This window comes from Heloderma suspectum, chromosome 13 (genome assembly GCF_057233095.1).
Source record: "Heloderma suspectum isolate Gila_16-S chromosome 13, 16-S_ref, whole genome shotgun sequence".
In the NCBI taxonomy this organism is placed as follows: domain Eukaryota; kingdom Metazoa; phylum Chordata; class Lepidosauria; order Squamata; family Helodermatidae; genus Heloderma; species Heloderma suspectum.
In genome coordinates, this window is record NC_139470.1 from 33140096 (window position 1) to 33160566 (window position 20471).

A 20471-nucleotide genomic window follows, 5' to 3' on the forward strand; every position below is an offset into this window, starting at 1 on the left:
GACCTGCAACTACGGCCTTCTCTAAATAAGGAAGGAGCCAACAGCTACCTTACCATGCTTGTGGAGATACAGGATTGCCATTCACCGCCTCCTGAAGCTCAGTTCATGCAGGAATCTAAGGAGCAAAATTAAAAGTTAAAGAATGCATATAGTATTATTTATCAATCAATTAGAATAGCCTGTCCTATAATGGAGCACAAGAGGAGGATCACACTCAAATATCAGTTCCAGTTGGATTTACAAATGTTGATATATCTCAAAGAAACTTTCCAGACTAACAGTATTAAATCTGGACCAGCAGCAATAGAATTGGATAGATTTATCCAGCTACCTTGGGAACTGGACAATATGCGGAAATCCAGAGCAAATTTCAAAGTGTGTGAAGGCAGCAGAAATGAAGTCAAGATTATCAATCTGGCCATATCCCCAGAATGAATTTCATTTTTTTCCCGCCACATAAACAAATGCAGTTATGATGCCTAATTCTGAGTATTGAGCAGAATCCATTCAGTGCTATAAAGACTGAAGACTAATGATGTGGGTTTTCACGAAAATGACCCCATGCAAATTTGCATAGGATCATGTGCATCAGAAAATTTTCTGACACCCTAGAGAGTGAACTAATTTAGCATATTTGTTTACTGGTAAACAAAGCTTTAAAAAGTACCCCAAGTTAATGATTTGTCCCAATTCAAAACAGTATTTGAGGAAAAAATTTAAGCACACTTAATGTAATTTAAATATATCACATAGAAAACTTTACTCGAATATTTGTAAAAAAAAATAACAATACCATGTACTTCTCTTATATAGTTTAAATTTAAGGGGGGAAAACAAATATGATGAAAACTGTTGACACACTAATAAGGAACTGTGGCTCACAACCTCTCATCTATTTCAACAGAGTTCAACTGCCTCCCCTGCCTTTCAGAAAGAACCTCTTGGCAAGGGGGAGACCAACCTGGCCCTATCCATTGGCAGAGAGGGAGCAGCTCCAGGGAGCTCGCCTCACCATCCCAGCCAGAAGCAGCACAGAGCTGCAACTGAGAATCGCCTAGGACTACAGACGCTGGCCTCATCCCGCTGTCAGAAAGCCAAGGGTCACTGGGAGGCTGCACTCTGCTTTCCAAGAAGAACCTCATGGCAAGGGGGAGACCAACCTGGCCACATACATCAGCCAGAGAAGGAGCAGCTGCAGGAAGCTTGTTTCCTCCTTCCCTGCCAGAAGGAATACAGAAGAACTTTGAAACTAAGAACTGGTGCTTGAGTTTTGCCTTTTTCCTCCTCCCTCCCAATCCTTTTTCCTTTTGTCCCATGTCCTTTAGGCTGTAATTCTGAGGGCAGGGATTGTGTTACTAACAATCTGTGTAGGCAGCTCTGGGAACCTTTTTTCACTGAAGAGTGGGGTAAAAATGCTGTAAACAAATGTCAGTCATAATTTATTAGTTCTATTTCACACTGAGACATACATGTATTTCAATGGTGTATTCTCTCACATACTTGCCAAGGCCAACCACCTGAAAAACATGACTTGCAACTTTGAACCCGCTAAGCTGGCCTAATATTGCATTTACAACAGGCATCCATTCAGTATTAATAACGAAGTTATGAAACGGAAAAGTGTCCCGTAGAAATATAACGCACTGGAAGCATTTCCGCCCCACATCACCGCTGAAGACAACAAAAGGCCCAGGATCGTTTATACGCCACCACCAACGCGAAGTAGCGCGCGGAAACCAACCCACGAGGGGGCGGAAGGGGCGGAGGAGGGCGCCTCAGCCCCAGGCCCGCCCTCCCAGAACCGCCTCCCGTTCCCCATTCGCCCGGAGACGCGGGGCCGGGCCGCCCCTCCCCTCGGCACGCGAGGCGGCGGGGCTCCGCCACCCGCGAGGCGCCCCGCCCCGAGGAGCCTACGCGCGAAGAGCGCTCCCGCAGCGCCTGAGCGGCCCGCCCGGCTCCGCCACGAGCCGCGTCCGGCCCCGGCGGGCGCTCGTCGCCGGCTTTGCCGGGACGGCCGCAGCCCCGGGCCGCCCCCGCGGAGGGGCTCCCCCGGCCGGCGCCACTCCCGCGAGGCCTCCCGCCGGCAGCAGGCAGCCCACCCGGCCAGGCAGGAGCGGCGGGGCGCGGCGGCTGCGCCAGCTGGACTCTCGCCGCCCAGGCCGCCGCCCGAGCAAAGCGGCTTCTCGTTGGTCGACACCGGCGACCAATGGCGAGACGGGTTGGTGCGAGGGGGCGCGGCCCCGGGAGGCGGCGGGGTGCCGGGACCGAGGCTGCGCCGCCCTCTCCCGCCCAGGCCGTCGCCTGAGGCGCGAGGACGGCGGGCCCGCGCGCCCCGTCGCGTCCCCTCGCGCGCCCCAGGCGAGGGGCGCCGCAAGCAGGCCCCCGCGCCCTTCTCGCGGGGGAGCGCGCCCGGCCGCGGGCCCGAGCGCCGCCGCCCGCCGCGCCCTGCTCGCGAGGCGCCGCTGGGGGCGCTCGGGCCTCGCCGGAGGGCTGCGGCAGGCGGCGGCGCCGACCCCCCGCGCGCCTCCGGAGGCCCTCCCTCGCCGCCCGGCCGCGCTGAAGCCCAGCGCCCCGCGGCGCAAGCTGCGCGGGCCCGAGCGGGAGCAGCAGGCCTGCGCGAGCCGGCCCGGGGGAGGAGGGCTGCGGGCTCTGGGCGGCGAGGCCGATCCCCGCGGGGCTCTCGGGCAAAGGAGGGCTTGCTCGCCGCGGACTGGTCGTTCCGAGCGCAGTCCGCGTGGCAGCCCCTCCTGCCTGCCCACAGGACTGCTGGATTCTTGCGGGGTTGAGCCAGGGGCCTTGGGGGCCAGCAAGGCACAACACTTGCCCATCTGATAGAGGGCGGGCGGCAGGCGACCCTCCTGCAACAGGGCCAAGGTCCTGGCCAGTTTAATGTGGTGGTGGCGCACGTTGGGGCCATTTGCCACAGACGATGCTGTTACCAATCCGCCACCATCTTGCAGCATCCCTTCTGAAAATGGCACATTTTTGGAAGGCGCATTTACTCAGTTTTTCTTAAATGTGGCTCTGGAGCAGTTCCGTGGCAGCATGCCACGCATTAAATCCAGGGCGTGCCTCTGTGACTTGGCTCTGACCTGCAAGTGACATGGTCAAGGGGTGGGGCCGCCCCTCCGCCAGCCCCTTTTTTCACCATTCGCAGTAGGGCTGCTCCCACAATAAGTAGCTTCTTTTCCTCAATCATAATAGCAGTAGTGCTGTTTCATTCACAATAGTGGAGTAGCCCATTTATATGTAGGGTTCTCCTTATGATCGGGACCCCCTGAGCAACTCCTTAAGGATTTCTTGCCTCCTTAAGAGTCCACCTTCGTTCTTTTACCTTTCCCTTTCTAATAACGTGGGGAGTGTAGCTGTAGGAGTGGGGTGATTGACACCGTAGACACAGGGCTTAACCACAACAGTTTACCAGTAAATTAAAGCAAGCAAATCACAACTAAAGGTATTTACACAATAGAGCTGGGTGATACAAAAGGCATTAAGAGAAAATAAAAGTTGCGAAACACAAGTTCCTTTACCCTAGCTGTACTCAGACTTCTCTAGGCTGCTTCTTCCAGCTAGTTTTCATGCCCTGGTCTCCCCGACTCTGCTCTTACTGACTCACTCTCTTTTTATACCGTCTTCCCTCAAAACAGAGTACTGTTTCAAACCTGAAGAAATGAAACTCAACTGGGGAAATGAAACTACTCTTCTCAGGGTTACCCCCTTCCAACAAAAAATCCAGGCATCTAAGCCTGACCTTTTTCCCTTTGCCTCTGTAGGCCTCAAACCTTCACAATAGTGCACAATAAAGAATACACAGAGCTGAAGGAGAAAGGGCAGCCAGTAGCAGGAGCCTGCAGCCAGCAGTATTTCGTGGTCGCGTTACTGTGATACACATACAACTTCACAGCGGTGTGATGTACCTACAACTACGGAATACCCAGAAGGGAAGGAGAGAGGGCAGCCAGTATAGCAAAGGAGCACGGGCAGAGCTGGGACCAAGCCTCCCCAATCACAGTATCTTTTTTGGCCACCTCTTCAGAGTAACACAGCAGCTTACTTTTTCCACTCACGGATAGGAGCTGCTGATTCATTCATGCCTGCCTTTCAGAATAGTCCCATGTGTGACTTCCGTGTGTTTGTGGGGAGGAGATGGCAGCTTAGTTCGGGTCACAGGAGGCAATTTCAGCCCTTTCCGTGAAGGACCAAGGCGCCTCCTGTCTGCCCGCTTGTCGGTCTGTTCCCGGGCTTCAGTATTACTGGTTTACAGTAGGCAGACGCACGGGGGAGAGGCGTAAACCATCACACTCATCTCTTCCATTAAACTTCCCTGAGCAGTGGAGCATGGAGAGGGGCAGGGGCAAGCCTCCCCCACTGGCAGAGCAGCATCTAGGGGGGTGACGACCGTCACTTCCACTAGCAGGACTCCGCCTATCCAACTGCAAAGTGAGGCCGATTGAAGTGCAGTTTGACCTGTGAAAAGTGGGCTTCAAAGTGGTGTTTACTCTGCATTTTTTTGCGTGTGCCTGGGACAGACCAAAAGCGATTTCATGAAAATCTGGATAATACCGGAAGCACTTCTCATTCTGTTTCCATGCAGACTACCCCAGGGCCCTTCTTTTTAAAATGGCACAGGAACATCTAGTGTTGAAGCCTTCAAAGTGGGCAGCGCTTTTTAAAAACTTTCTGTGAGGCAGCAGCATATGTCTATGTGTGCAGGGCACACGACACAACCACGAAACGGGGGGAGGGGGGACCTTGGCACATTTACCGGCGGGCAGCATTTTTTCATTATTCAGAAGAAGCATTGGGGGGGAGGTCATGTGATGTCACAACCTAAAATGGGGGCGTAGAGCCTGAGCCTGACTCCCACTGGTGAATCTTTCTGCATCTAACAGTTATCAGGCCATCCAGCCCTCCAGATAACCAGACCAGGTGCCCATACAACCGGGATACCCGTGGTGGGCTTGGAATGGTCACAAACTATCTTAAACTCTCCGTGAAGGGCACAGAACTGTCTAGGCTCCAGGAACACAAAATGGCCTCCAGAGCAGGAGATGCTGCCTTATCTCTACCTCTCCAGGTCTTGCTGCTGAAATCCTGAGCCAATTACAAGCACTACTGGGAGAATGTACAGCCCACTTAACTTCCATTAGGAAAACAGATTTGAGGAAAAAGCAGGATGGGTGGGGGGCATGGAGAAAACTGCCAATAATGCCTTGGAAACAGCCACCAGTGCAGAAACAGGTCAAGAGGGAGCAGGAACTGTGTGCCAAAATTGGTAGTTTGGAAAGCCATGGCCACAGATCTAACTAAACAATTTGGTGTCATCCGCAAAGTTGGCCACTTCACTGCTCATCCCTTTGGGATGATTTAATCCAAACTGGATGCTTCCGAGCTGCTGCCAGCTTTCCCCCAGGGTTTGCCTTAAAAGTTGCTCTGCCATCCCTTAGCACCAGCAGTCTGGTTCCATTTTGGTTCAAGTGGAGCCTGTCCCTCTTGTAGAAGCCCGGCTTGTCCCAAAATGCTCCCCATTGCCTAACAAATGTGAACCCCTCCTCCCTACTTTACTGTCTCATCCACACATTGAGACTCCTCAGCTTCGCCTCTCTAGCTAGCCCTGTGCATGGAACAAGTAGCATTTCTGAGAAAGCCACCTTGGTGGTCCTGGATTTTACCCTCCTACCTAGCAACCTAAATTTGGCTTCCAGGACCTCACGCCTACATTTCCCCACATCATCAGAACCAACATGGACCACGACCACTGACTCCACCCTAGCACTATCTGCTAGGCTATCTAGACAGCGTGTGATGTCCGCAACCTTCGTACCAGGCAGGCAATTCACCAAACCTAGCTGTCTGTGAGTCCAACGGTCGAACCTCCTACTACAAGCCCCCCTCCCCCTGGAGGCACATCCTCAGCGCGAGAGGATATTTGTTCATCTTCCAAGGAATGGGTCCCTTCTGAGGGATCATTTCCCTCTTCCTCAGAATGACGCCCTCCTTCCTCCTTTCCATTCTCCATGAAAGCAGAGGAATTGTCACCCTGGGAGTGGGACACAGCCGATAGGTCCCCAAAAGACTCATCCACCAACTTCTCTGCCTCTTAGCTTCTCCAGGTCGGCAACCTTGGCCTCAAGGGAATGAACTTGTTCCTCAAGAGCCAGGAACTCATTACACCAAGCACACACCCACGACTTCCGCCCAGCAGGGAGACAGTCATACATGTGGCACTCAGTGCAATACACTGGGTAGCCCCCTCCCCACTGCTGGCTTTCTACCTTCATAACTTTGGAGTGGGGGGGTGTCCTTGGAAAACTTAGTTGCTTACTACAAGGTGGGGAAATTATAGTTATTTATTTACAGTTACTTACTGTGAGTACGGAATAGGGAGGAAAGAGTCGACTGTCCTGGCTTCCTCGCCCTGTTGCTAAACTCAGTTGCTTAACTCATTTGTTTGCTGATGGTTTGTCACTGGGGCTCCTCGCACTCGGGATAGCCGTAAACCTCCAAACTTAATCTTAATCCATCTAGCTGAGGAGTCAGGGAGGTGGAGGGAAGGAGGCTGGAGAGACCAGCGGTTTCCTCCCTCCCCAGTCCCATCCCCTCCCTATGGGAATCCCCCATTACCTTCCCTCCAAGGTGACTTGCAACCTTGGACAGGAAGCTGGCACAGTTCTCTGTGCACCGGCTGCAAAGGGGAAGGGAGCTTGGAAACTGTCTAGGGGTCATAGGATTGCTCTCCCCCAGTCTAGTTATGTCCCTCACAATCACCATTGGCATCAGTCTTATTTGATCCACAATTTAATAAAAATAGGGTAATTTGGTAATTTTATAAAATGGCAACCCTACGGGGTTAATAAATTTGTTGACCAGTTTGATGGTAATTAGGTTAAGCCTTTAGATCAATTGGAGAATAAAATACTTAATACAAGACCAGTACTTAAATACTTTCAAATTAGAGATTATTTAAATAGGTAATTAAAATGGCAAAAAGTAATTAATGATTTTATATGTAAAAACAAAAAACCCAGATATAATGTATAGAAATAAAGAAGGGGTGGCCTAGGGGTTCCAAATTTAAATTTCTATTATGAAGCACTTGTTACACCAGCTAATATATTTATATTGTCACGGAGATTTTCATTGGCCAGGGATGGAATATACAGAGGTGAAGTTTTCCTGTTAATGGGATCACGGTAATTCTGTCTGTATTAAACATCTACATGAGATCAGAAATCTTTTCAATACTGAAACTTTTGCTGTATGGAACAATGGACAAAAATATTAGCACATGCAGCATCCCCTTTTAATGCCCTTTATGTTTCATCCAGCTTTTAAAGATAATCACATTAATATAATCTATTGTGCTTGGAAGGAAAAAGGACTGAGTTGTTTTTCGAACATTAATCACAATAGTTTATATATCTATGGCTGATATAGAGAATATGGAAGATACAAGCCTTTATCGGTTCCGTTCTATGCAAATGCACCATCAGATTCATTGTCGTATGTTTTTATGTAAATGGTTTTTAAACTTTGTATATTGTATTTTGTTTTAACTTTTGTAAACTGCCCAGAGAGATTCAGCTATGGGGCAGTATAGAAATGTAATAAATAAACAAATAAGTCCTCATATGTTGCCAGAGAAAACACACCCACTGACTGATGTTGAATGTCTTTTAACGTTTTGTATCTCTAGAATTAAGGCTATACAAACTGAATTATTTTGTGGGTCACCTGAACCATTAAAAGCATTTTGGGAAGTGGATTCTGGGATACCCTTTGGGACAAGTGTTTTGTTCCTGCCTCAATGAAGGCAATAAGGGCAAGGGAATTGACTTTCAAAGTACTTTCTCAGTGACACTAAACCCTTATCAAGGCACAGAAGGTCTTCATAGCAGCTTCAAATAAATGCTGGGTGTGTGAGCCACCAGGCTGGTAGGCTTATCCACATGCGGCGGCCATGTGGTCTGGTAGATGCATTTTGGGATAAATACTTCAAAGAAATGAATATGCCCAAACCATTGCCAAGACTCCAGTACTTGCAAGTTCTGGGTATCATTCCAAAGGAATGTCTACCCTACATAAAGACTTTATTTTGCACTCTAGTCGCAGCAAGGGCAACTATTGTAAACCAGTGGAAAAGTTCAGTAGACTTTCCTATTCTGGAGGCTTTCAGATCCCTTATTAACAGATAAGCTCACCCACTATGGGAAAGCTGTTGAAGACCAGGCAAAGCCTGAGACCGTGTGTGCGACCCTGTACCCATTTTTGTGGTACGTTGATCGTTCATCCCAGGCCCAAGCCCCCCAGGCCGCTGGAAGATGTCGCTAACCTACAAGAGAGGCGACTGCGGCTCCAAGGTTCCACTTCGGTATTCCGAGCATCCTAACTTGCCTTTGATGGTTTTCTTTAACTTTTTCGGGCTGTATTCAGCCCATTTCATTGCACTGAAAAATGATACCGAGACCTTTCACATATTTTTCAAAAGGGTGATCACAGAAGTCCAGTCAGGGCTTCACCGCTTTCCCAGAAAACCCGAAACAAGCGAAACCGGAAGCGGAGTCGCGGCCCGCCCGCCGGCCCGCCAGCCACTGTCCGTTTCTGCCGCGCCGGCCAGCGCGGCGCTCCGCAGCCCTCGCCTCGCAGCCTGGGCCCGCGCTGCCAGGGCGCGCCACCGGCGCTGCGGCGCGGGAGCCCCCCCCGCCCCAGGAAACGCGAAGGCGAGTGGCGCCGGGCGCTTTATTGTCAGCGAGCGGTTACAGCCTGGCCTGGGCCCGGGCCCGGGCCCGGGCCGGCTGGCCAGCGCACGAGGCGGGGCCGGCCGGGAGGCGGAGCGGCTCCTTCCGGAGAAGCGGGCGTGAAGCGCGGAGGCAGAGCGCCGGCCCTCCGACGGGGCTCACAGGAACGTCACGACGGTCCCGTTCTTGCCGACCTGCCACGGCTCCCGGGGATGAAACCGGATGAGGATCCTTTGCGAGCGAGCGAGCGAGGGAGGTCCGTTTTCCAGGCGGCGGGGGCGCCCGCCCCGCCCCCCGGCCTCGCGGCGGCCCCTCGCCCAGCAGCCCGGCGGGCAGCTTCGCGGGCCGGGGCTGCGTGGCGCAGCGCCGCCCGCCCTGCCCCTCGGGGCGCCGGGAGCTCCCGCCCCGCCGGCCCCTGGCGCGAGGCGCGGCGGCTGCGCACAGGCCCGCCGCGGGACGTCGGCGCCGAGCGCCAGCGCCCGCGCGAGGAAGGCGCAGAGCCGGTTCTGCTCGGCCGAGCCCACCACGCCGACGGAGGAGACGACCAGCTGGGCGCAGGGCGCGGCCGAGCCGCCCAGCACTATGCCGGGCGCGCCCCTCACCGTCACGCTCACGCTCTGCCGGGAGACAGGCGCCGCCAGCCAGGCGCGCCGGGCCCGAGGGAGGCGGCGGCCGGGCGCCTGGCGGCTCCGCACGGGCGCCGCGCCGCGGGGGCTCACCTCCTCGGTCTTGCCCAGGGCGGCCGCCACCTCCGCGCACAGCTGGGCCGGCAGGTCGCGGGCCAGGCGCGCCGCCGGCAGGCTGGTCTCCAGCTCCACGAAGGGCATCTCGGCGCCTCTGAAGCCCCGCCGCCGCCGCCTCGGCCGGCCCCGGCATTGGCTCCGGGCGGGGCGGGGCGGGGGGCGGCCCCGCCGGGCCGAGGAAGCGCCCGCGCCCCGCCCGCCTCGCGCCGCCGCCCCCGCGCGAGGACCCCTCCCGCTCCGGCGGGGACGGGCCGGCCCCCGAGCGCGCACGCGAAGCCGCGCCAGGCGAGGAGGCAGCGCGCGAGCCGAGGCCCTTTATTTCAGCATCTTCAAGAGCAGGGGCCTCATCTGCGCCCTCAGCGGCGGGTCGATGCTGATGCTCCGCAGCTCCTGGGCGTTCAGGATCCGCGCGTGCGCCTCCGCGAAGAGCTCCTTGCCCAGGGTCACCTCCACCCTCTTGCGCCACTCCTGGAGCTTAGGCCGGCCCTCGAAGACGTCCCAGCCGGCGCCCATGGGCTGCGGGAGAGGGAAGGGGCTGCTGCCAGGGCGGCTTCCGGGGGAGCCCCGGCCCGCGCGAGGCTGCTCCCGGCGGCGGCCCCTCTCAGGGAAGCGGCCACGGCGGAGGGGAGACGTGCTTTCGCAGGCCTCACCTGCATGAGCTCCACCACGGCCACCAGGTCGGCCAGGGAGATCTCGGTGCCGATGAGGAAGGGCTTGTCCTGCAGGAACTTCTCCTCCAGCTTCTTCAAGGCGAGGTTCAGCTCCTCCATTGCGTCATGTAGCTTCTCGGGGGGTATTTGCTGGCCGAGGAAGAGGGGGATCACCACCTGCCCCATGGAAAAGGCGCAGGCATTACTGGCATCCAGAGATACGACCGTGCAGGCGACGTACGTTAGACGGAGCGGAGGGGAGCCCGGCCACCGTCCCCACAGGCTCAGGCAGGGAGCCCGCGGGGCTTCCGTGGAGGCTGGGGGTATCTGCACCATTTTTGCACCGTTTAGGGATTTCCTAAATGTTGTGTTTTTCTTTCCTCTCCCAGGCTGAGGATGTATAGCAGGGGTGCCTAATCCTGCCCTCCCAGGTTTGTGTGTTCGTTCGTTTGTTTTCTCTACCCCCCAATAGCCGAAGCTCTCTGGGCGGTTCACAAAAATTAAAACCAAAAAGCACAGAATAAAACAAAATATGAAAGCATTAAAACCACAATATAACAATACAACCAGAATAAAACCTAGCAGCAATGCAGAGATTTAAAATGCAGATTTAAAACACCAAGGCTAAAAGATTAGGAAGCTAAAATGCCCGGGAGAATAAAAAGGTCTTCACCTGGCGCCGGAAGAAATACAACGTAGGTGCCAGGCAAACCTCTCTAGGAAGCTCATTCCACAGCCAGCGTGCCACAGCAGAAAAGGCCCTTTTCCTGGTAGCCCCTTCCTTTGGCAGGGGCTCATGGAGAAGGACAGCTGAGGATGGTTCCCCAGATGGCCACGCCCAGGGTTCTTAAAAGATCCCAGGCCCATAACACAAATTTGCATATATCAGCGTCTAAGCACACATCTAATATATATGTGTGGTGTGTGCATGCAGTGCGCTTGCGTGTGTGTATACAATACATACATAAGAAGTGTGTACTGACCCCCCCACCCCACTTCAACTCAGACCCCGATTCAGCGTTTTGGAAAACATCCCACTTCTGCTCTGGCCAATTTGTAGTCAGACCACTTCTGCTCAGCACCAAACCTGAGTCAATGTTTGGAAAATTAAATCTTTATGCTTCCTGTTGACTACCATGGGAAATTAGAAAAAAAATAAGTTTTCTCTCGGTCAGAACTGGATGATAATTTCAGGCACAGTAGCCTCCTAGAAGGGGATTACACCTGCCCAATGTCAGAAAAATAGGTGCAGGGTTTATATTTTGATTTTCTTTTAAAGGGAACTGCCAATAACATTTTAATTCCTTGGAAGAGTTGGATAAAAATTTCAGGATGCATTGCCCCATCAGAGGAGATCATGTCTGCCAAATTTCAAAATGATAGCCACAAAGGTTTTTGTGCAAAGGTAGCCTTGACATTTTGAGGTCTCCAAAAGAGGACATACTTCTCTCCCTGTGTTCCTTGTGGACCATTGTTCTGAAAATTACAGACAGCCTAGAGTTGTCCCTAAGTAAGAAACCAGCAAAGTTTCCGAAGGGTAAGTTCAGCAGTTCATGTGGAAGGGGAGTTCTCCAGTTTGGGGGAGGGAGTGATTTGCTTTCCCTTCCATTCACCCCTTCCCCAATAGTTTTTGGGTAAATTTGTATGAAAATGCACAGTCATTAGAGGTGTTCCCCAGGCAAGAAAGCTGCAAAGTTTCTGAAGGATATACATGCATGCAAATTAGAATTACCAGAATTTATTTACATTTCACCAATATTGGCAGCAGGGGAACATGGGTGAGAAGGTACTACTGCACTCATGTCCTGCTTGTGGGTTTCCTGTGTGCATCTGGTTGGCCACTGTGTGAACAGAATGCTGGACTAGATGGACCTTGGTCTGATGCAGCACGGCTCTTAAGTTCTTAAATATAGGGTGCCTCTGAGCATGTGCAGAATGTTTTTCTTTCACCACTGGGCACTTACGTTCTCCCTCTACCAATTCTATTACCCTCCATGCAACCATCCCTCCTCATCCTACCATCCTCCAGCAACTCTTCATAAAAACAGATGACTTGTTTTGTGCAACCCTCCTCTACCTCCTCCTTGTTATGCACAAGCTCTCAGTGTATCGTCCTCCCCATAACTTCATTTGTGCCAAGACTTCACCAGGATCCAGCCAATTAGTCTGTTTTCAAACCTAGTACTAAGTTATGGAGAAACTCTGAGCATGTACTAAGTGCCTTTCACTCACCACTGAAGCTAGAGTTCATGCAAAAAAAACCCCAAACCCACAAATGACAAAACATGCACAGGACTGAGCTGAAAGGGTAGTCAATTCATTAGATGGAATTGGGTAGGCACTGTGTTAAGCCTGCAGTACTATGCTCACAACTCAGGACTTATTTCTGAATAAACATGCAGGACATCAAGGTGCAAACCTCCCTGCAAAAGTAACTTGTGCTGGAATCCTATGCACACTTTCCTGAGGGTAAGCCTCATTAAACATAATGGGACTTCTCAGTAAGCATACATAGGATTGCATAAATTAGCAATATTTATCTCCCCTCCACTTAAAAAGCAAACCAAAAACTCCTATGTTTTAATTAAAGCTTTCTGTTCATAAGAACATAGGAAGCTGCCTTATACTGAGTCAGACCCTGGGTCCATCTAGCCCGGAATTGTTGACACTGACTGGCAGCAGCGGCTCTCCAGGGTTCCAGGCAGGATTCTTTCCTGGCCCCACCTGGAGATGTTGGGGATTGAACCCAGGACCTTCTGCAGGCCAAGCAGGGCTCTGCCGCAGAGCTGCAGCCCTGCTTATTGCTGGGTGATGGCAACTGACAAAACTGGAGCAGATGATAAAGCAATCCATCCGTAAGCACCTTGAAAACAATGCAGTGATTACTTGAAGCCAACATGGATTTGTCAAGAACAAATCCTGCCAGACGAATCTGATCTCATTTTTTGATCAAGTAACCTCCCTTGTAGACCGTGGGAATGCTGTAGACATCATATACCTTGACTTCAGCAAAGCTTTCAACAAAGTGCCCCATGATATCCTGATGAGCAAACTAGCTCAAAGTGGGCGAGATGGAACAATGATCCGGTGGATCCACAGTTGGCTACAGTATTGGACTCAAAGAGTGCTTATCAATGGGACCTTCTCAAACTGGGGAGAGGTAACGAGCAGGGTACTGCAGGGCTCAGTCCTGGGCCCGATGCTCTTCAACATTTTTATTAATGACTTGGAGGAGGAGGAGCAAGGAATGCTGATCAAATCTGCAGATGACACAAAATTGGGCAGGATCGCTAATACTTTGGAAGACAGAAACAACATTCAAAGTGATCTTGATAGACTGGAGCGCTGGGCAGAAAATAACAGAATGACATTTAATAAGGATAAATGCCAAGTTCTGCACCTAGGAAAAAGAAGCCTAATGCACTGTTACAAGATGGGGGATACGTGGCTCAACAACACTACAAGCCAGAAGGATCTTGGAATTGTTGTTGATCACAAGCTGAAGATGAGCCAACAATGTGATGTGGCTGCAAAAAAGGCAAATGCTCTTTTGGGCTGCAGTAATAGAAGCGTCGCTTCCAAATTCCGGAAAGTACTAGTTCCCCTCTACTCAGCACTGGTTAGGCCTCATCTGGAGTGTTGTGTCCAGTTCTGGGCACCACACTTGAAGAAGGATGCAGACAAACTGGAGAGGGTTCAGAGGAGGGCAACAAAGATGATCAGGGGACTGGAAACAAAGCCCTTTGAAGAGACTGAAAGAACTGGGCTTGTTTAGGCTTGAGAAGAGAAGACTGAGGGGAGATAGGATAGCGTTCTTCAAGCACTTGAAAGGTTGTCACAGAGAGGAAGGCCAGGATCTCTTCTCCATCATCCCAGGGTGCAGGACACGGAATAATGGGCTCAAGTGACAGGAAGCCAGATTCCGGCTGAACATCAGGAAAAACCTCCTGACTGTTAGAGCAATACGACAATGGAACCAATTACCTGGGGAGGTGGTGAGCTCTCCCATGCTGGAGGCAGTCAAGACAAGGCTGGACAGCCATCTGTCAGGGATGCTCCAACCTGGATTCCTGCATTGAGCAGGGGGTTGGACTCGATGGCCTTGTAGGCCCCTGCCAACCCTACTATTCTGAAATTCTATGAAAACAGCCCCAGATTTGTTTCTCTGCAACCATGTGAACCCACTCTTCCCAAAGGCTTGAGTGAGAAGGAGAAAAACAAACCCTCTTGTTTGTATAAAGTCAAATACAGTTCAGAACTTCTCTTGCTTGGCAAACAGAATTCTCTTTAAGAATTCCCCAAGATATGCTCTGGGTGGAATAAAGAAGAGAAAGAAGGAAAGAACAGGATAGGGGAAGGAAGAAGAAAAGAAGAACAGTGATTGGAAATGTGTGTGGGGGGGGCGTAGAGAGAATTCCCTGAGCCGAGTGGCTCCTTTCAGAGCGGCAGTACTTCAGAGGAATTTAGGAGGCTGTGGAGGGTTTGTAAGGATTACATGTACTTAAATGAACTTTATGAGGTGAGGTGGCTGAGGGCTTTTTCTAGCTTTTTTTAAACTGTAGAACCTATTTAAAAGCCACAGCAGTTCCTCAATCATGGTGCCACATAGTCCTAACCCTCCTTTTCAAATAATTTGAGTCCTACAGCTATTTCTGAGAAATTAAAGTGGAGGGGGAAAAAGAAGTTTGTGGAGGCTGATTGGATCCTTTGCTGTACTGAAGCTACTAAACGTCTGCAGAAGCCAAAGGTTCCAGTTTGGGGCAGTAAAATCAGATACTGTGTGAAATACCAATATTTCACATGGAGCTCTTTCTTCCCTTCCTTCTCCCTCTTCAAAATTTCATTACAAACAAGCTCCCAATAGTGGGTACGTAAGAGCAGAAAAGTAGGGGGAGAGAGGTTTTTGCACCTCAAAAAAACACCAGAGATTAGGGATAGTGGCCCCCTAATGGTCACCTTAAGCACCTTCTGATTAGGATCCCTAATCCCCTGGGTGGCTTGGCAGTTTTTACTTTTTGTTTTAGACTTTGAGGAAACTTTACGCATGGCTAGCACAAAAGCCACTGGACCTAACTGTCTGAACTCTGGCAGGCTCAGTCATCTCTATACGGGCTGCCAGGTCCCCAAATTCCATGCATGAATGTGGAAGCACACACAAAAATATAGCTCTTTGCTGTGACACATTTTCTTGAAATTAGCCAGTTTTACCTGTGGCTAGCACAAAAGCCACTGGACCCAACTGCCTGAAATTTCGCATATTCAATCAGCTCCACTGGGGCTACCAAGCTTCCAAATTTCATCTATCATACAAACTAAAAAAAGTTATGGCCGTTTTTGTTTTCCAATGCAAGTCTATGGGAAAATGTTAAAAAAATGGCAATTAGGACAGCTCAAAAGATCCAGGGCCTGTGCCCAGGTGCCCTCCTAACGACGCCCCTGGCCACGCCCCCTCTCCCTGGCCATGATGTGCTTGACTGGGTCACATCCGGAAAGGTGGCCTAGAAATAGTTGTAGATATGCTGGTATGTTTGGTCTTTGGCCCCGCCCACCACAGGAATGCAGCCCCCAAGAGTGTTGTCAATATGAAATCTGGCCGTCAGAGTGAAAGACGTTCAGTACCCCTGATGTATAAGATGTGGCAGTGTGTCTCCACCCACCCACCCCTCAGCATAGGGAGTATAGGATTGCTTTACCCATATGCAGTATATACATATAACAAAGAAGGTCAAGTATAATGTAATTATTGTTTCGTATTAAATAAGTGCAAAGATGGAACAAGTGCATGGAATTTGTCATTCCAGTTGTTAAAGGCCCACTTTTTTCCATCCTAAAACAGTGGTAATCTCAGTACTGCTGACACTCGGCTCAGAGTGCCTACTCTTCGTCCTGGCAAAGGTGTGGCTGTTGAATGTGCATCCGCTCTGGTGGATCCTTGTTCCTTGGGAGTCTCTGGACATGGATGGCAATGCGTTAGGACCTCTTTCAAGGAAGGCCTGAGACACTGCAGCTCTCCCTGTGCCACACCATGCCCAGGGGAGGGAGGAGCAGTCCTGTAGGGTTTCTGAGGCCCAGCCCTCACCTTACCTTGAGCCATAAGATTTTGGAAGCACTGGCCCGGATGGTGTTGTGTTGCCAGGCCAGGTATTCATCAACCCGGCCTCGCTTCTTCATGTCAGGTGGGTACCAGTGGCTGGCCGTGTTGTACTTCCTTGTCAGATAGAGAAGGATGGCTGTGCTGTTGGGGCAAACGGGAGAGTCTGGTTAAGCAGACAATCCTGACAGCCAAGGACAGCTTCCTTAATGCTCTTTCAGTACACGAGCCAAGCATGTGTGAATTGCGCCACGGGGGCTTGGGGTCAGGGTGCAGGAGGCTGATGACACTGGGACTCCTCCCCTGGACACTCCAGACTTTTGCAAGATAGGCAAGAGACAAAGTTTTAATTTGAATAAAACACCTTGTAGCCTTCATAAGAACATAAGAGCCCTGCTGGATCAGACCAAAGGTTCATCTAGTCCAGCATTCTGTTCACACAGTGGCCAACCAGCTGTCGACCAGGGACCCACAAGCAGGACACGAGTGCAACAGCACCCCCCTCCCGTCCATGCTCCCCAGCAACTGGTGCACATACGCACACTGCCTCTGATACTGGAGCACATCGCCATCAGGACTAGTAGCCATTGATAACCTCCAGGAATTTGTCTAACCCCCTTTTTGAAACCATCTTAAGTTGGTGGACATCACTACGTCTTGTGCTAGTGATTTCCATAGTTTATGCACTGCGCTGTGTGAAGAAGTACTTTCATCTGTCCTGCATCCCCCATCAATCAGCTTTGTGGGATGACCCTGGGCTCTAGTATTATGAGAGGAAGAAAAATGTCTCCCTGTCCATTTCCCCCATACCTGCATAATTTTGTACACCTCTATCGTGTCTCCCTTTACTTGCCTTTTTTCTAAGCTAAACAGTCCCCTCTGTTGGGCTTCTCCACATCAGGTTTTTTATCCTGCAACTTTACTGGGGCTTCTGCTTCCAGATTCTTTGCGGGATTAAGATAGCTCCTTCACACACACTTCCTCTCCCCACCCCACCCCATGGTTGCCTTTATCTGCAAGTTCTATATGTTTCGTTATACAGCCACTAGATGGCACTGCTGTTATAGCACAACTCCCTCTCTACACAGACATTTTTTTTTAATTACCTCATTATCTACATTTCAAATAAAGCTGCGGAAATGGTCGGAAAGCACAGGAGAGTCACTGGAGTTTGACGACGTCATGTAAAGGACCCGCAAACTTTTGTGAGTAACCAATCTGAATCGCAGGATAAAAGCCTCATCTGGAGAAGCCCATTGTAACCTTTCCTCATAGGGGAGTTGCTCCAGCCCCTTTATAATTTTAGTTGCCCTTTCCTGTACTTTCTCCAGCTCTACAATGTTCTTTTTTATGGTGATCAGAACCATACACAGTATTCCAAGTGTGGTTGCAACATAGATTTGTATAACGGAAATATGATCTTGGCAGTTTTATTTTCAGTTCCTTTCTTCCTGCATTTAGCAGGGGGTTGGACTCGATGGCCTTGTAGGCCCCTTCCAACCCTACTATTCTATGATTCTTAATCATGCCCAACATGGAATTTGCCTTTTTCACAGCAGCCACATACTGGGTTGACATTTTCATTGTGCCGCCAACCACAACCCCAAGTTCTCTTCCTTGGTCAGTCGCTGCTAGCTCAGATCCCATCAGCTCATACTTGGGTTTTTCTGCCCCAACATGCATCAATTTACACTCATCATAATCCATACCAACTTGTAAAAAGAGAGGTGGTGGTTCTGGCCTGTTGCTGGGGCAGTTAAGGGCACAAGGACTTCGTGAATGAAACCAAAATGAACAAGCAATAAGAATGGAAATGGAAGGGAGGTGGGCCTGCCCATTCTCTCCCCCCCCCCCCCAGCTTTGAGGAGTATTTTCAGCTTTAAAGAGTTCCTACCATTCTTCTAAGGTGTAGTCTCCATCTTTCAGAACAGGCACTTTTCTCAGGATGTTCACTTTGTTAAATTCCTCACTGAACTGTTGTCCTAAAGTTGATAAAACAGATCAGTAAAAGGCACTGCAAATGTTATTAGATGTGTTCTAGCAGAAATCTTCACACCTTCTCTTTCATGTGTGTGTGTGTGCATGTATGCATACACATACCATTTTTTAACCAAGACTGTCTCCCAAAGCAGCTTACACCAAAAACCCACACAGAGACAGAGGTTAACTCGGGATACATGACCCCTGTTTATGGCCCCTGGCAGTTGGTGACACAGTCCCAGGTTCCAAGCCCTCCAGAACACTGCTGGCTGTTGGTGAAGATGCCAGCTCTGGGGAGCAGCCCTTCCGTTGAACTGCCCTTTCCCCCTGGATCTTTTGGGCTGCCACACCTGATCGTCTCTTTCCTGCTTTGGTCAGCATGGGAGAGAGGGGCATTTTAGAGCATTGGTGTCTGAGACTAGGGCCATCTGCCATGGTCCAGAGGGCAGTGGGCTGAATTTGTGTGAGACCACAACTCCAGAAGCAGACAAATTGTTAAACGGACATTGCTTGCGCTCAAGAGGCTTGAATGGGGCACATCATAAATATAAGAGGTGTTGTGGCTCAGAGGGCCACCATCCTGTTTGAAACAATGGGAAGGCTGCAAACGGAGCCATGAAGACCGGAGCCAGTCTCTGTCGCTTCTTCTCAGCCTCTGATTACAAAAAGTAGACTGCCCTTGAAGGTGGAGGCTCTGTTGGGCCCTCATGGAAGAGCATATAGAATCTGCTAATCACGTTCTTCGTGGGACTTGGTGTGTGTGATATGCTATAGAACAGACCCAAATGGAGATAGAGGGCTTTTTCTCTCCCTGCCCCGTTGGGAGCTCACAAAGAGGTGTGGGGAGTTGTGAAGCTCCAATCAGACTTTTGGGAAAGGCCTGTATTACAGGGATGGGGTGGGAGTTACAGCTGGAATCCTACCCCCACAATTACCTTTAAGCATCTCGATGTTCTTCATCATGAAAGGGATGTTGTTCTTCTTGGCAAAGATGTAGACAGCCCTGCAGGGCTCGGAGAGCAGATCCAGGTAGAGCTCCAGCACCATGGTGAGGTGGGCTGCATTCCAGCTGCAACTGAGCAGACCCCCACCCCACCCCAAGCGGGACCAACAGAAACTTCTTCCCAAGCTCCTCATTGGCCTGCTGAGTAAACAGCCTGCTCTACGGGGAATCTGACAGGCCAATCAGGCGAGGCCCAGGTGTTCCGCTCCCTTGGCCAGGCCACCTGGCCTGGCCATGGCTGTGACGGGTCCCAGGAGGCCCTGCTCTAGGGGCAGAAAGAGGAGCCCCCTTTGCTGCTCAGGGCCAGGCAACAGGCAGCAATGGGGGGGGGAGCTGGGCTTGGCAGGTGGCAGGGCTCCGATCCAGCCCGTTGTGCCAGTCATTAAAGTCTGGGGCGGGCCACGTGCACAGAAAAGAACAGCGGTCAGAATGGGTGGCTGCCAGAAGCACCGTTCTGTCCTCGGCCACCAACCATCCCTTTCAGAAATGGCAAATATTTGTAGGATACAGAAAATGAGAGAACTTCCTGCAAGCCTCAGGGATGTATCCTGTGCTGTGCCAAAGGCCGTTTCTACTCAGCCACTCATTTGTTTTCCTCTTGATTAAAAGTGTGGCGTGGTTTGGGGGGTTTTCCTCGGTGTGCAAAAACAACGCAGGCTGAGTGGGGACAAGCTTTCCTCACCTTTGGAGCCCTCCCTGCATGCTCCTTTTGTCTGATGATGGGCGCCAGAAAGCTCAAGGGTTTGCATGAGCCTTGTGCCACTGGGGCCAATAAAAGGCACCATTTCCCCAGGCCTTTGTCTATTCTTGCGGGACCAAGATGGCCGCCAACCAAGCGCATGATCCACGGGCGAGGGCAGCAGCCATTTTGCCATGCCAGTCAGCAGCTCTGAGCAGCGCACCCTCCCTCGTGTAACCCACCTTCTGCCACAAACAGCCCAAGAGCTGGTCCCATCCGAAATATGCTCTGGCTGCTGGGACCTGCACAGACTCAGGGAGTGGAGAGGAAACAGGTGCTTCCTTCTGTCCCAAGAGGTCTCTGGGGGCCAGCAGGCCGCCCGGAATCAAGGTGCCCCCTGCTCTGGTGGGCAAAGGCGTCTGTGGCCCAGCCATGCCCGCCCCCGCCCTGAGCATTGGCCTGGCATCGGGCCCAGTCCCAGCAGCCCCTGTGGGCCTGTCTCGAGCCAGGGGCCCCTGAACTGGGGCCTCTGCGCCCCCCCGGAACGCCAGGGGCCGTCTGCGCCCCAGGCCAGCAGGCAGGCCACA

General features: G+C 51.5%; 4 protein-coding genes across 22 annotated transcripts in view; all 4 read right to left on the bottom strand.

The window, feature by feature from the left end:
- CABIN1 (calcineurin binding protein 1) overlaps positions 1–2161 on the bottom strand; it is a 205025-nt gene extending 202864 nt beyond the window's left edge. For 15 of the 18 annotated variants that reach the window (XR_014785760.1, XM_084819982.1, XM_084819984.1 and 12 more), the window contains exon 1: positions 54–2008. Coding sequence is in view for 17 of the 18 variants with exons in the window: in XM_084819982.1 (XP_084676108.1) it covers positions 54–56 (3 nt within the window). In the remaining variant the exon portion in view is untranslated. Of the gene's footprint in view, positions 1–53; positions 2009–2099 lie in introns of those variants that run through there. The other 3 variants (XM_084819973.1, XM_084819972.1, XM_084819971.1) reach the window with 3 other exon arrangements.
- Positions 1470–5834, bottom strand: LOC146336351 (uncharacterized). The gene is made up of 2 exons (XM_084819990.1): positions 1915–5834; positions 1470–1517 (listed from the first exon to the last, which is right to left on the bottom strand). Exons 1-2 carry the CDS (start codon positions 2961–2963, stop codon positions 1493–1495), a joined length of 1074 nt encoding a protein of 357 aa, XP_084676116.1. The 5' UTR covers positions 2964–5834; the 3' UTR covers positions 1470–1492.
- LOC146336352 (D-dopachrome decarboxylase-like) lies at positions 3588–9772 on the bottom strand. The gene is made up of 2 exons (XM_084819997.1): positions 9458–9772; positions 3588–9355 (listed from the first exon to the last, which is right to left on the bottom strand). Exons 1-2 carry the CDS (start codon positions 9563–9565, stop codon positions 8897–8899), a joined length of 567 nt encoding a protein of 188 aa, XP_084676123.1. The 5' UTR covers positions 9566–9772; the 3' UTR covers positions 3588–8896.
- Positions 9773–9780: 8 nt separating this feature from the next.
- On the bottom strand, positions 9781–20120 carry LOC146336353 (glutathione S-transferase theta-1-like). Of its 2 annotated transcripts, XM_084819996.1 has the most exons (5): positions 19138–20120; positions 18117–18204; positions 16216–16366; positions 10132–10308; positions 9782–9997 (listed from the first exon to the last, which is right to left on the bottom strand). In XM_084819996.1, the coding sequence occupies exons 1-5, from the start codon at positions 19337–19339 to the stop codon at positions 9797–9799; spliced, it is 819 nt and encodes a 272-aa protein (XP_084676122.1). In that variant the 5' UTR covers positions 19340–20120; the 3' UTR covers positions 9782–9796. The 2 variants fall into 2 exon arrangements, with proteins under 2 accessions (XP_084676120.1, XP_084676122.1); XM_084819994.1 differs by having other exon boundaries at positions 9781–10308; positions 19138–19630.
- Positions 20121–20471: the final 351 nt, after the last annotated feature.

Excerpts from the sequence above, each read along its gene's own strand:
- LOC146336351 (XM_084819990.1), bottom strand. The coding sequence starts at position 2,963 with ATGCTGCAAGATGGTGGCGGATTGGTAACAGCATCGTCTGTGGCAAAT. Across the intron at positions 1,518-1,914 it reads TGCGGGAGCGCTCTTCGCGC|GTGGTTGGCCTTGGCAAGTA; the intron begins GTAGGCTCCTCG and ends CATGTTTTTCAG.
- LOC146336352 (XM_084819997.1), bottom strand. The coding sequence starts at position 9,565 with ATGCCCTTCGTGGAGCTGGAGACCAGCCTGCCGGCGGCGCGCCTGGCC. Across the intron at positions 9,356-9,457 it reads CCCTGGGCAAGACCGAGGAG|AGCGTGAGCGTGACGGTGAG; the intron begins GTGAGCCCCCGC and ends GTCTCCCGGCAG.
- LOC146336353 (XM_084819994.1), bottom strand. The coding sequence starts at position 19,339 with ATGAGGAGCTTGGGAAGAAGTTTCTGTTGGTCCCGCTTGGGGTGGGGT. Across the intron at positions 18,205-19,137 it reads GAACATCGAGATGCTTAAAG|GACAACAGTTCAGTGAGGAA; the intron begins GTAATTGTGGGG and ends TATCAACTTTAG. Across the intron at positions 16,367-18,116 it reads GACTACACCTTAGAAGAATG|CACAGCCATCCTTCTCTATC; the intron begins GTAGGAACTCTT and ends TTGCCCCAACAG.